General features: G+C 41.3%; 1 protein-coding gene across 3 annotated transcripts in view; it reads left to right on the top strand.

Moving 5' to 3' along the window:
- The window catches only part of zmp:0000000846 (tenascin), a 74,348-nt gene that overhangs the window by 48,732 nt on the left and 10,395 nt on the right, over positions 1-15,221 (top strand). Inside the window, exons 11-28 of one of the 3 annotated variants that reach the window (XM_010878047.5) lie at positions 807-1,070; positions 1,514-1,921; positions 3,653-4,099; positions 4,399-4,674; positions 7,516-7,788; positions 8,054-8,326; positions 8,415-8,687; positions 8,982-9,287; positions 10,705-10,977; positions 11,674-11,796; positions 12,099-12,245; positions 13,362-13,481; positions 13,659-13,802; positions 13,954-14,084; positions 14,209-14,341; positions 14,503-14,654; positions 14,784-14,880; positions 14,987-15,148. In XM_010878047.5, coding sequence (XP_010876349.3) covers positions 807-1,070; positions 1,514-1,921; positions 3,653-4,099; positions 4,399-4,674; positions 7,516-7,788; positions 8,054-8,326; positions 8,415-8,687; positions 8,982-9,287; positions 10,705-10,977; positions 11,674-11,796; positions 12,099-12,245; positions 13,362-13,481; positions 13,659-13,802; positions 13,954-14,084; positions 14,209-14,341; positions 14,503-14,654; positions 14,784-14,880; positions 14,987-15,148 — 4,002 coding nt within the window. The remainder of the gene's footprint in view (positions 1-806; positions 1,071-1,513; positions 1,922-3,652; positions 4,100-4,398; positions 4,675-7,515; positions 7,789-8,053; positions 8,327-8,414; positions 8,688-8,981; positions 9,288-10,704; positions 10,978-11,673; positions 11,797-12,098; positions 12,246-13,361; positions 13,482-13,658; positions 13,803-13,953; positions 14,085-14,208; positions 14,342-14,502; positions 14,655-14,783; positions 14,881-14,986; positions 15,149-15,221) is intronic. The other 2 variants (XM_010878048.4, XM_020053555.3) reach the window with 2 other exon arrangements.

Here is a 15,221-nt window from a genome sequence, read left to right as displayed (position 1 = left end):
CACAATAGCCTGGGGTTAAGGTAATACATGAGACCTTTAATTACAATAGTCCTATGAGTGAAATAGTTTTCCTTCCCAAAAAATGGAGAGTATAGATGTCCACAGAGTCCTGTGGCTTACGGTACAATCTTGGACACATACAGCACATCTAAAACCAAGGAGCCCTCATTGAGCTCTGGGAAGGAATAATACCTTCTTTCGAGCACTGTTTGCTTTCCTGTTTAAGTCAATAGCATTAAAGAAAATGCCATGAAATCAGACATTTCAATGGAGGCCCAGAGAAATATGATTAAATGTGTTTACTTCTTAAATACCTTTGATTGTTTAAAAGGTATAGAGTATCTCCCTGCTTATAAGCGGAGCTAGCTATTGTGGGAGCAGACTTTCAGTAATTATTCTAAACTAGCAATAAGTTAACAATTATCTTCTAACTTCACACAGAGACAATGGTATCTATGAGATTCTAAGACTGACTACCATGACAACCCAACCCAACCTGCCATGTGGGTGTCATGTGTCAATGGGCTGACAGCCCATTCTTTCTCCAGACATCTTAGAAATGTAATTCAAAGTAGATTTCTAGTAATCATTTCTGATGGTGTTTCGTGGTTTGTATAATTTGACAATTATTGGTTTCAGTTCAGCATTCTTTTAAAGCGTAGAATTGTAGCCTCAGCATCATCCGTTTCCATTAAATTGCTCCAATACAATTCATTATTGAAACAGAAAAGTAAGGCTCTGCTTCTTAACTACCTTTTCACCAAAGACTTGAGCATTGCAGAACTCTTTACCACCTTCTTTCACAGATCTTGATGGGCCCAAGGACTTTGAAGTTAGCGAGTCCACAGAGACCAGCATGGTGCTGGTGTGGAGGAGACCCCGGGCCAAGTTCAATGTCTACAGGCTGGTGTACGTCTCCAGGGATGGTCGGAGGGAGGAGGTGGAGGTCCCAGCAAAAGCCACCACCCACACACTGACCAACCTGACCCCCGGCATGCTTTACACTATCACTCTGGTCACTGAGAGGGGCTCAAAAAAGAGCCAACCTGCCAACCTGTCTGCATCCACAGGTGAGGGTTTGAATAGGATATCTACTGCCTCCACCTTGATATTGCAAAGCACAAATGTGTGAGTGATCAGTAACAAATATTTCCACTTAGTTTCAGGGCTGGTTAAAAACAAAGTCTAAGTTGATAAAAGTTTAGCCAGCTAAATGTGGTTTATATTGCACTGCCGATAGTTTGGATTTAACATGTATGATCTGCTGTCTTGAGAAGTAACAGCTTTCAACTATTCAAAAATGTTATCCAAAAAGCTCTTGGGGGTAAAATAACTCTTAGACAGCCCAATATTTAATGGAAGAATGAGAAATTAGTAAGGACAAGGGTCCAGTTGTTGTAAGCTATGGTGTGAAAAACATGGACAGCACGGCGGTCAGTAGCAACAGTTCAGAAAGACTGAACCTCCAAATGTCTACCATATCTGAATGTGTACCTTTGTGTTTCTTTTGTAGCCTCTTTCACATTTTACTTAGCAGACCTGGTCCCTGAGCTTACCACTCCTCTAGCCTCGGAGGACAATGTCATTAGTTTCGTATCATTAGATGCCTCTGATTCAGACCAGCAGATCTCAGGGATGGGGCTTAAGCTCAAGGATGGGCTGAGAGAGCTGAACATCTCCAATGTAACATCCGAAGGATTTGAACTATCATGGAAATCAAGCGCACATTTTGCCTATGATAGTTATGTTTTAGAATGTAGAGATACATTGGGCTTATGGGATGTTAAAGAGGTCCATCTCCACGGAGATGCCACAGGTTCTAAAATCCAAGGCCTGAGGGAATCCACAAAGTATCGTGTAAAGCTTTACGGAATAATCAATAGCCAAAGATCGACGCCGCTTGAAGCAGTTGCCATTACAGGTATATGCTTTTCTTTTGAGCTGCATGCCTTCAGTACAATAGACATATATTTGTTGCTGAGAGATCTCTCGTCTTTAGCGTTTGAGGTTCTGAAGTTCCAAATCAAGACGTTTTTCATAGTGGTATTGTGATATTAAACTGCAGAATGCATGGCATGATAATAGGTGTGGTACATTCCCATCGTTTCAAATTGCCATTTGGCTTCATTTCATCCAGTCCCTTCATGCATGAAAAGACAGGCAGTCCAGAACAGAGAGTGTTGCTTTCAAAACATTATGAATCTTAGCCACCTCTAAACCATTGAAATTCAGGTACTGAAACTGATTGGCGCAAATACACCAAATGCATATGGTGGCTGCTTTATTGCTGTTATTTTGCATTTGCATTCCTTGGAAGTGCTACTTCATAGTAGTCACAATGTCCCCAATCCTTACAGAGTGGGATTCAGCATGGCATTCAGAAAAGTACATTAGAAAAGTACCAATTTGCTCTTTGAAGGTATCAAAATCTACTCTTCACTCTCTGTAGGTCTATGCCAAGTTCCCAGAAAAGCCACATCCACTTGAATCTAATGCTTGCAACCCCATTCACTTTGTATTTTCATTCAGTGTTTGCCAAATTCCTCCTAAAGTGCAATGCTGTACTGTACTTAGCGTCTTGAACCAACTGTACAGGACTTAAAAAGAACAAGACTAACAAATATAAACTATGTTTGACCAAGGTTCTGTTCCAATGCCTACATTAGTACATATGATCCATGATTTTTGGCACCCTTTTAAACATGAGCATTTAAAATGGAGAATTGCAGAAGTTGATTGAATCTATGGGTCGTTGATTTTTCCAACAGAACAATGATACCAAGCATTCCTCCAGATCCACAGATATAAATGGCTCACTGACCGCATAATCAAGCTTTTGCAATGGCCATACCAGTCCACTGACCAAAACCCCATTGAAAACCTGTGGGAAGAGCTGAAGAGGAGAGTTCATAAGAACCAAAGACTCTGAAGGAACTGTAGAGATTCCCCCACCTCATCAAACGTAGTAGGAGAAGACTCAGTGCCTTTATCCGCAAGGGGGGGGCTCAAAGTACCAAACACAAGAGTGTTAAGAATCGGGACACATTGAGAAATATATTCATTGATTAAGAATGGTGTTTTACCTCAAAGTTAGTTTTCTCATTTTTTTTGCTCATCTTTAGCAAGGCTGCCAACAACCGTGTACAAACAAGTCATTAAATCCAAAAGCGGGTCATAAGCATTGTGGTTTTAAGCCTCAATGTCTATTTTAGACTTTTGGATCAGAACCTAACCTTTGCAGTGCATGGCTTCTTCATCCATTTGAAGTGAACTGGGTACCGTCACTCCGGTGGACTACTCAGAACCTTCAAAGATTAATGGCCCTAGTTCAGGGCCCATTAATGCATGTGCTGCTTAGTTCAAGCATATGTGGACAATTAAGATCCCTGATGATAGCAGAAAGAAGATGGTGATTAATAAAGAATGAAAAATCACCACTTCCAAACCTCAGTAGAAGGACATTTTAGACCTGATAATGAATCGTTGGTTACTATGAAATCAATGACTACTTGTTCATTGGTATACGTGTTGCCTTTTACTCAACTTGTGCTGTCTTGTAACCTGATCTTCCCATAAGTTAACCACTTTGTCTTCTGCCCTTCTAGAATTTACAAGTGAAATATTGACTTCTTTTGAATGTACTTTTATTTAGCACCCAAGTCGACCACTCCCGATGTAGGGTTACTAAGTGTCAAAAGTGCACTGACGACACAGTCTCCTGACACAGGAACTGTGCACCCGACAGTCCTTTCCCTGGGGCCCACACCTCTGTCCTCCATGGTGGACCTGCCTTCTGAGGTAGAACCCGAACCAGAGTCCTCCAGCTCTAACCTGGAGACACAAGCGCACCTCAATATTACAGGTGTGAGTCCCACTAGCATGAGGCTAGCTTGGTCCGTCCCAGATAAAGCCTTTGATAGCTTTTCTGTGGAGGTGGATGCTCTGTCAGGGATGGCCCAAGCTCATGTGTCCACGGTACCAGGAAGTGCCAGAAAGGCCCAAATAGAAGGCCTGTCCCCTGGGACACAATATAAGGTTTTATTGTATGGGAAGGTGAAGGGGGAGCAGTTACTGCCTCTACGTGCTTTTGCCAAAACAGGTAGATGGAGCAGTGATTCTTTGCCATAAACACCCACAGTCATTGATCATCCATAGTAAATTATTCTTTGCTTTCTCTCTTCATCTCATCTTATTTCATGAATCCTTCTATTTGTCTCTCTGGCTTTGTTTCATCATCCTCACCTAAGAAAGTGCTTCTAAAATGCATCACAGTGTAATTTCTGCAATACATCATATAGTTAAATGTAAAATGTAATTCTGACATACAGTCAGATATGTGAAATATCAATATGATATTAAATATATCTTTGACTCTACTATGATCTGTTTGTCTGCTAGAGGAGCTGAGGCCTGTGGTGGCCAACCTCACAGTCTCTGACGTGACATGGGACAGCTTCAATGTGTCCTGGACTCCCAAGGATGGGAAATTTGAGAGCTTTGTCATTGAGGTGACAAACTCAGAGGGAGGTCAAGAAAACGAGAATCTCACACTGTCCGGTGATGCCTTCAGCCTTGGCATTTCTGGCCTGAGTCCTAACACTTCATATAGGATTGGCCTATATGGGCTCCACCAGGGCTCCTTCCAAGAGCCTGTGTATACCCAAGTCACTACAGGTACCTGCAAACAGAGGTGTCCCCCAGGGTTCCGTCCTAATCCCTCAAACCTTCTTACTTTTTCTTTTTCTGCTGTGGCTTGAATTTCAAGTTGTTCCAGTTAGGATCTGGGTTGAACCGCACACACGCCTGCCTGTTTTCCGTTCACATTTAAGCATCCACAGCACTGCATGTTGCAAGCAAGCCAGTTATCACTGACATAACCCTTTAATTAGCCTTTCATAGCCAAAGACAATGTTCTGTTCTAATAATACCATGCCATGTGTCATTCCTGCCTTCCAGCCAATGTCAGTCTTGTCCTTAAAGGGCAGGGTGCTGGGCATCACCCACACAACATAACTGAAACAAGCAACCTACCCACAACTGAGCAACCTCACCCTGTTTCACCTCGCCCCCCTCCCTACATTTCATCCCATCACCTGAGTGCATGAAGCCATCCCCTCCCATTACATGCATTGTGGTGAGTTTTGAAGTGATGTGCAGCAATGATTCAAAACGAGAACCAACCACCACATCCTCCCTCCCATCCACATTAAGCTGTTGTCTCTTCATCCCAACTCCATGCTCAAGTTATTAACCTATGGCTAATTTGCCTGTTGGAGTCATGCTTTAACTGAGTGGCCAGATCTGCTGGGTGCAGTTACAGGTTTTAGTCGAGGTTTTAGTTTTGGTAGATTGGAATTGTATAGTGCAAGGAAATGAAGGCCTAATAGCAAATTAATAACTTGTACTGCAATTGTGACATGGGCTCCTATTTAGTTGTTTGCGATACATTGTTCATTCCAATGGCAGTGATAAAATAATTTCTACAAATTTTCCAACTCAGTGCAATGTGTGCATGCAGTTAACTGTGAATGTGTCCCCTGCACTGCATGAGCTCCACAAACTGCTTTTCATTTCCCTTGTTATCAATGCCTTTCAAAAAGACATGGATTGTATTCCAAAAGTAACCACTCGTCTATGCTAACATCATAACTGGTTTTGCCATATGCTTCCTCCCTCATATTCTCTCGTGAAGTAACTATGTAAACACAAATGGTACAGTAGATCTGTCATTATATTGCTGTTTGCGCAAGATAATGAGCAGCATTACTTCTGGTTCCTTGGACAAATCATGAATTTGCAGGTGTTGGCATCTTTTGAATTTCGGAATGCATGGGGAGATTTGGCCCAATGACAGATCATGGCGCTCTCTTCCAATTCTGATATTTTTCTTAACACATACAAACACAGTCCTTAGTTGAGCATCTGACCAATTACACATTACAGGGTTAACCAGGTATAGTTGCAGTTTAACACAATTCAACATTATGCTTTAGTCAAAAACGTTTCTTCTTAAATCTAACGAATTTGCTGCTTTTATTGTAATGGTTTCCCTGTTCTGTACTCTTTCTTCTCCCTCCTGCCCTTTAGCTATCTGTTCCCCTCCCCTGTTGTTTCAGTATCTTACTCTGTCTGGACCTGTGCACTGAACAAAACCTGCACATTAGTTTGTACAACAAGAGTTAGTCCTGACCTGGCTTAAGTTGGAATAACAGTATCACTTACACTTCATAAGCCCCAAATCACACTGGCCCTCATGCATGAAACCTCAAAAAATATCTCAGATTCAAGAGACGTACAATCAATCAATCGGGATTTACAAAACTGTTGCACTTCTTCGAAATAAGTGTAGATGTCATCGCAGATGGATAAATCAGAAATCCGTGGACGCGAGAACGCATCCTCATTTACATATGACACACCCATAATTTATGTGGGTGTGGCAATCATCAACCTAGAAATTGACAGCTATCGGCATAAATTATTGCTTATAACCGCTAATAAACCATTCGTCATTTTCCATGAAAAATCAGCGCAGTCACAGAATACTATTTCGTATCTCAGCCCAGCACTGAGGTCCTTTAAAAGAGCAATTTCTGCCATTTTTAGGGTAACTGCTTGACCCACAACCACTGGTTTATTTATACTCTCACTAGTCAATATAAGACCTGTTAGCTAGTAAAGATGCCAGCCACTGAAATTATTACCATTTATGATCTCCAAGTATATTGATACTATACGCATGAGTGACTTAGGCAAAACAAGTTAAATTACATACAAAAAGGCAATTCAAATCTTACAAACATAAAATGATACAAAATGCAGCATAAAGTAAAAGGAATAAATCATACATTAATAAGGTAGTGATACATTATTTAACATTTTGGTTTTGTATGTGCTATATTCCTTATCTTATTTTATATTACCTACAGTTATAATTATAATTATGGTTGTCGTTACTGAGGCTGTTATGATTGTTGTTTTTCGTGATAATGGTCTTATTGCGAATCAATAATATAATGTGAATTATCTAAATTTTTGATGTCGGTTTCCACGATCTCTGACCAGACGCGAGTTTGATCGTAAGGATACAACAAAGATAATATTGATAAATACCAGCTCGGTTGGTGAAATGATCACACGATCATATTAAGATTAAATGTAATCGTATCGCATGTTTCATGAATGAGGGCCATTGTTCTTATTAATGTGACGTGCAACAGGTTATGATCATCTCTGATAATGTACACTGCATTACATTATCACATGTTGTTAAGTCTTCAGAAGGAACCCATGCATGTCATTCATTTCTTATTACATTCAAAAGACTATGGAGAATGGCAGGTGGGAGGTGAGTGCCATGTGAAATTGCATTATTCTTATATCTTAAACAAAATGTCTTATCCTCAACTTCAATAGATAATTGAGTATGATAAAGCTAAAGGAGTGATATTAGAGGCATATTGCATTGTACATTTCAGCTTATTTACAAAATCCAATAACTGTTTCTTCTTTTAGTGAGCGAGCCCGTGGTTGGCAATCTGTATGTATCTAACGTAACGTCAGAGAGTTTCTCCATCTCCTGGAATGGCACAGAGGGAGAGTTTGACATTTATGTCCTGGAGATAATTGATTCTGAATGGCTGAGGGAGCCAGAGGAATATAACATATCCCAGAATGTAAGGTTCCATGAGATCACAGGGCTAAGACCCAGCACTGACTATATAGTCTACCTCACTGGGATGGTCAAGGGATCCCGAACCCACGCTATCAGTATTGTAGCATCAACAGGTATTTCCGTTTTTGATGATTTTATTTATTTCCAAGGCAAGAATGAGCACATGACTTCTTTACTCCATATTGTATCTTACAATGCTTTTTAGTTCATTCTTCAGCACACTTAATATATGAAAGTATACGTTTAGTGACCGCTCACTGACTACATGAGAACCCTTTCACTTTGACGCTGGATCCAAATGAGTGCAGGTAATTCGGGGACAAACGGACGGTAACACTTTGCCACATTCATGAACGCTGACTTCTCTCTCCTCCGTAGCTGCGGAGCCTGATTTGTCCAGGCTAGTTGTTTCAAATGTTACCTCAGACAGGCTGTCACTGTCGTGGAAGACTGGCGAAAACATTTTTGATAATTTTGTCGTAGAGGTCAGAGAGTCTGCTTTGCCCTCGCAGGCCATGGGCCTCACCCTGCCCGGAGCGGCGCGCTCCACAGTTATTACTGGGCTTAAAGGGAACACCACCTACGACATCAAACTGTATACCAGTACTGCTGGACAGAACACACAGCCCCTATTTGCTGTAGCCACCACAGGTATTGCATGGCATTCATCTTTACCAATGTTTTTAATACCAGACTCCTCATCTTCCCTTATTGAAAACCCCTGTTCTCTTTTGTCCAGAGGCTGTCCCACAGTTGGGCTCAATAGCTGTGTCTGATTCTAGCCCTCACAACATCACCCTGTCCTGGGGCACAGTGGCCGGTCACTTTGATGGCTTTGTCATTCGGGTTGGTGACCCTGAACAACTGTTTGATACACTGGAGTTCACAGCGTCTGGAGAGGTCCGTAACATTACTGTTACTGGCCTGGCGGACGAAACTGCCTATAACATTGAGCTGTACGGTATTTCTCATGGGCACCGCACCCCTTCTCTTTTAGCCCATGCAGTAACAGGTACTATGTAATTTACTCATATCTTAACCCTTCCCACTTGAAACACTGACAGAACTGAAATGTATGACCCAGTATCCAAAGATTTTTGAATATCCCTCCAGTGACCTACTCAGATTTTATGTGAGAGTAATTCTTATATAATTTAATCAAAAGCACTTTTGCAATCACTGCTCACATCAACTACCAAATGTATTCTCACCACATCTTATCCATACCCTATCTGACTATAACCACACACCCTCCCCCACATTCCCCCCAAAAAATAAACTATTATAATAATCCCACTCCCTTCAGCATCATTACCCAAAGTGGAAAACTTGACAATTTCGAAGATCACCCCATTCAGCTTCCGTGTGTCCTGGGAGGCGAGTCATCCTAAACAACAGGAAGGGGCTCCCTCTACTGGTGGCTTCAGCCACTTTCACATAGTGGTGTCAGACTCAGGCTGGCTACTGGAGCCCCAGGAGTTCACTGTCCCTGGCAACCAGAGCTTCCTGGACATCTGGGGCCTGATCACTGGCATAGGCTATGTGGTCAAACTGACTGGAGTGTCCAGTTCTGGGCTGGCCTCCCGCACACTGACTACAGTGACTGTGACAGGTACAACCCACAAAGGCGTCATAGCTGATGAAAATGAGGGGGCATGAGCATTCAACCAATTTTATTTATTTGGAGGATAAAGGGACACAACATAGATTAAGATAGATAGATAGATTAAGCACAATTAATTCCAATACATTTCATTTGCCATTAGTGCCCCCTCAAAAAAGGAAGTGTATGACGCCTCTGGCCACACTGTTTGCCAAATCCTAAAATGCACACAAGTAACTTAGAATTTAGGATTTGTCCCTCTTTAAAAGGGCTTCCCCATCACAGTGAGGCATCACTTGGCAAACAAAAGTGTACTAAACAGGGTGATGTATCCACAACCTGTACGTTTACTGTCTCAAGAAAAAAACAGTATGCTGGAAGTCTTTCCAAACGAACCTTCTAAAAAAAGGATGAGATATTGACACTATCAATTCCATGCTTTGGTGGGGAAGCCTCAATGCACAACCTAACTACCTCTTCAAACATCTCACTTCCTTGTTCAGTGTGATCTGATTAATCTCTTCATCCTCTTCTTTAAAGCATCATTGAGGTCTTGCCTGTTTTCAGTTTGAAGCTAAATTGTTACAGAGAAGTGAGTGGTGCTCTGCTTTTTCCTCTCTCCAAAATATGAAATTCTTAAGGTTGTGACAACACCAGTATTGCCATAATCGTTATCAAGCTTTTAAAACAGCTGTAATGGCAACAAATGATGTAGTCCACATACTTGTACTTATACAGGTACAGCACAACATGTTTTACATACAGTGGACTTTTAAAGCACCAGAGTTTGCTTGCGTTTTCATTTTTGCAATGGAGAAAATATAGCAATATTGTCACAACCTTAAACATTTTTCATATTTTAAACTGTGTTTTCCCTCACTGTATAGTGAAGTATGCCGTTTTCACACTAAGCATTTTTTAGGTAATCAATATGTTCACCTTAATATTTAAGTATGACAATTGGATAAAAGACCAACAGCATATAAGTAGGAAAACACAGAATAAATCAACATGGCATTTTCAGCATGTCCATTGACTTTTTACCTTTGAATTAATTCGAATGAACTGAATGCAGGGCTGGCGTTGAGAACGCATGAGGTAGTACATGCATTGTTTGGCCTATTTCCTGTAAGTGGATTTCAACTTGCTAAGTGACTTTAATAAATGTTTCAACAACCATGAATGTGTTTATTTCCCAATAAATAACAAAGGAATTAAAATGACATTGACCGAGTGCTAACGATATGAAAGCATGGCAATATAATAGCAGCAAAGAATGATTATTTAACCAACTAGGCCTAGGCTGCTCGCAGGTCCTTATGCTTGTAGTCGCCGACATTTGCCGTCCTTCGTTTTCTTTTCTTTTATTGGGGAAATGTTAATGGACTAATGCGTCGATTTGAAGAGTTATTCCCTTTCCAACCAGAGGCTGAGCCAGAAGTGGAGCACATGTTCGTCTCCGACATCACGTCAGACAGTTTCCGCCTGGCCTGGACAGCGGATGATGACATGTTTGATAGATTTGTGATTAAAATTAGGGACTCCGCTAAGTTCGTGCATCCACAAGAATTTAACGTCCTCGGTAATGAGCGCACCAAGGTTTTAAAGGGACTCACCGGAGGTACTGAGTACGAAATTGAGCTGTACGGTGTTACATTGGAACAGCGCTCCCAACCAATTACCGCTGTTGCTCGAACAGGTATTTTAACAGTGAGCATAGGCTACTTTTTGTCTGAACTACCAATGAACACCAAAGAAGACTCAACTGTTTTTTGGTTGTATTTATTTTTTACTTGAAACAGGTGTCGTAGTTACAAATAACAATACTAATATTTGGGATTTCTAATAATTCACCCCTTTTAATTATTTTTTCTTGAATGGGTATGTGTTAAGATATACTGTAGGTCTTAAATGCCACTGATCACTGTGTTGGTAGGTATGTTAAAAATTGGTTTTGCATGTGTCTTTGTTCTCATTAAAGATTACATTTAATTACATTCTACTCACCGCTAAAGTTGTTAAAGATGCTAACATTTTTGTTACTTGTAGCATGTTTGACAAAGTTTTGTGGGTTGTATTAACACATTAAATATTATGCACTTATAGAATAGATGCTGTGAGTTTCAAAACATGTTCCATCCTACTCTGGCTGGGATGACTGTAGTGGGTCTCTTTTTCAGGTCATTTTTTTTCCATTAGATTTTGTTTTAATTAATAATTTTGCAGAATCTGTAAGTGTGCATGTTTGCACAAAATAGGCGATAGGGCTATAGCATTTAATGAACTTGATCTTCGTATTATTGATTCCTGATTGAAAACCAAACTCTTTACAGATAAATCTAACTTTTCTTTTTCTGTTTTTGCTACTTATAACCCTGACCCATCACTATTCAAGGCCTGGGCGCTCCAAGGGGCATCTACTTCTCTGAGGTGACAGAGTCCTCTGCGATAGTCCACTGGACCATGCCTCCTGCCAGAGTGGGCCGCTATCGTATCACGTATGTGCCTCTCCAAGGTGGTGAGTGACAGACCTCTTATTGTCACAGTGAAATCTTACCAGGGATATTATCTCACATTTATACAGTACTTTAGGTCTTAAAAAGCGCTCCATATTGTGTGTGCGGAGGACAAAGCACTCTAGTGGAATACAGAGGAATCTCAATTATTGACAGTAATGTGTCCATCTGAGGGAAAGGAAAACAACATTCTTAAAGTGGATTTTATTAGCACATTTTAACAGAAATAATATCAGTTCAGAAATATTGATTGATTTTAGTAAAATAGTATGTAGCATAAATGTATCCTGTTTTCCCTCATCAGCAGGTATCCCAATGACAGTGCTCGCAGATGGGACTGAGACCCAGGCTTTACTGCCCAATATGTTGCCAGGAGTGACATACCGGGTGACCCTCTTTGCTGCGAAGGGCCTGGAGGAGAGTGACCCAGCGACAGACACTATAACCACAGGTGGGTCTGACTTCTGTTTAGCATATGCCCATATTGAAAATACAAAAGTACTTACTATAATATTATATATTATTATATAGTAAACTTTAGAATATACAGTGAAATGCTATTTTATACTATGGCTGGTTCGATTTACTAATGCTAAATGGCTGAAAGCCGTGTTAAATGAGTATTGTATATCACTGGTATCATCACATAACCTTTTTTTATTTCATTAGTATCCAGTTTATAACAGCAATAAGGTGTCTTGGGGGTTTGTGATATATTGCCAATATACCGAGGCAATCTTTGATGTGTTGGGCCTAAAAAACAGCACTTAGCAATTCCATATTGGCCATACACCGCCTCCTGTCTGACTAGACTCTGTAGTGTCCCAGAGTTGCCTCTTCACTGTTGACATTGACACTTGTGTTTTGGGGGTACTATTTCATGAAGTTAAGGACCTGTGAGGTGTCTGTTTCTCAAACTAGACTCTCTAATGTATTTGTCCTCTTGCTCATTTGTGCACTGGGGTCTCCCACTACTCTTTCTATTCTGACAACCAGTTTGCGCTGTTCTGTGAAGGGAGAAGTACACAGCATTGTACACAACAGTTTTCAGCTATGCTAACATAATTACAAAAACGTTTTCTAATCTTCACATAGCCTTGTATCAGCAAACAGAGCGTGCCACTGAAACTGATGGTTGCTGGTAATGGGCCTCCGTACACATATCCCGATATTCCATTAAATATCAGCCATATCATCTACAACAAAATCAGCCATATCATTTTCAACATTAACAAGGTCTCCACAGTATTACTGATTAATTTGTTATTATTTTAATGGACAAAAAAAATTTGCTTATCTTCCGAAAATAAGGAAATTGCTAAGTGACCCCAAAACGTTGAACGGTAGTGTACATTATAGAGGCTTTAGTAGTAAATCATTAGCTTTCATATTTTCATTCCTAACAGCACATATGGTACTGTTCCAGTCTGTCCCAACCCTTTCAATTATTCCAGGAAAAAGTAGGACGCGACTGGATGGTGTGGTTTGCAGGTCATGGTATTGATCTTATTGATGTTTATTTGAAGCTGAAGTGGCCTGTGTGTGTTAATGGCAGTTTCCTCTTTAGCTCTGGACAAGCCTCAGGGTCTTTCTGCTGTCAACGTCACTGAGACAACCGCCCAACTGCTATGGCAACCCAGTGTGTCTTTTGTCGATGGCTACGTCATCACCTACAGTGCAGATTCAGGTGTGTGTTTCATAAGAGTCCCAAGGTCCAGATTATCAGGAGCTGACGTCCGTTTGTAAACATGATGTCAATTACAATGGTACGCCTCATCGTTAGCCAAATAGACCCAATACAAAGTGAACTGCTGGAGGTGGTGATCAGCTGTTAATGTTCTGCTCTTTCCTCTGCTGTCGGTAGCTCCCCCAGTGATAAAACATGTTTCTGGGGACACAGTGGAGATTGAGATGGGCTCCCTGGTCCCTGCCACCCACTACACAGTTGAAATGTACGCCACAAAGGAGGCACTGAAGAGTGGCACCGCCACCACAGCATTTACCACAGGTAGCCCTCCAATTAGATGCTATGTATAGAAGCATTAATATGTAAATTGTGTGTGGTTTTGTACTTTATGGTAAAGTTAATATAAACCTATGAATTAATAATATTATGTTATGACATAGTTGTATATGATCTTTCCACCCTTTGTGTGTAGATATCGATCCTCCCCGTGACCTGGAGGCCAGTAATGTCCAGACAGACAGTGCCACTCTGACCTGGAAGCCCCCACATGCCGCAATCATAGGATACGTCCTCACATTCAGCTCAGCCGATGGCATGGTCAGGGTGCGTATGGCTTAGAGTCGACACACTCTGGTTCCATTCCGTCATTCAATAGTGCCAATTTTACAGGTATATTTTCCCCGGTGCTTGCCATTATGAATAGAAATGTATTTTGATTTGAATACAGGAAGTGGTCATGAGCCCTACAGCCACATCATACAGCATGACTCAGCTTAGTAGCTCTACTGAGTACAGTGTCAGTCTACAGGCCATATCTGGAGACAAACGGAGCAACCACATCACCACTGTTTTTACCACCAGTAGGTTTACACACCACATTTCTTTTGCTCACAGCTTTACATTGAAAAGCTATCAATTGATGCTTTATTTCCTAGGTAGTGCAGTTTTTGTGTAGTTTTTGATAAAAGTATGTGTGTGTGTGTGTGTGTGTGTGTGTGTGTGCACGTGTGCACGTGTGTAGCTGGAGTGCTGTACAGATTCCCTACGGACTGCGCGCAGATTCTGCTCAATGGAGACACCATCACGGGCATCTACACCATCTTCTTGGCAGGAGATGAGAGTTCCCCCATCCAGGTCTATTGTGACATGACCACAGATGGAGGAGGATGGCTGGTGAGTAGGAAACACACGAAAACACACACACATCACCGTGTTGGATTGGATTGACCTAAGTTACACTAAACGTCATACCACAAACATTGTATAGGAATCATATGAGACAGGCTCCAACTCTGTATACAGGTGTTGCTGAGGCGCCAGAATGGAAATCTAGAGTTCTTCAGGAACTGGAAGAACTACACCATTGGCTTTGGGGACATGGATAATGAATTCTGGCTCGGTGAGTCTACAACTGTAGTGTTTATTTGTTTGTCATTTTGCTTCACCGTGATCCATCCAGTATGACTCATTTGATGGCACCGGGATGTCATTTGCTGTCATTTCAGGCCTGGCCAATCTACACAAGATAACGGCAGCAGACCAGTACGAGCTACGGGTCGACCTGAGTGACAATGGGGAGTCGGCCTACGCTCAGTATGATAAGTTCACCATTGCAGAGCCCCGCAGCCGCTACAAGATGCACGTGGGCGGGTATAGTGGCACAGCAGGCAAGGAAATCAACTATAATGGCTGTGTTTTCTAGTGCTCCTGCAGAGAAAATCTAATTCAATCTAACTCTAT

This window comes from Esox lucius, chromosome 14, assembly GCF_011004845.1.
Source record: "Esox lucius isolate fEsoLuc1 chromosome 14, fEsoLuc1.pri, whole genome shotgun sequence".
NCBI lineage: Eukaryota > Metazoa > Chordata > Actinopteri > Esociformes > Esocidae > Esox > Esox lucius.
The sequence above is the reverse complement of the archived record's forward strand: the minus strand, read 5'-3'. Positions and strand labels throughout refer to the sequence as shown.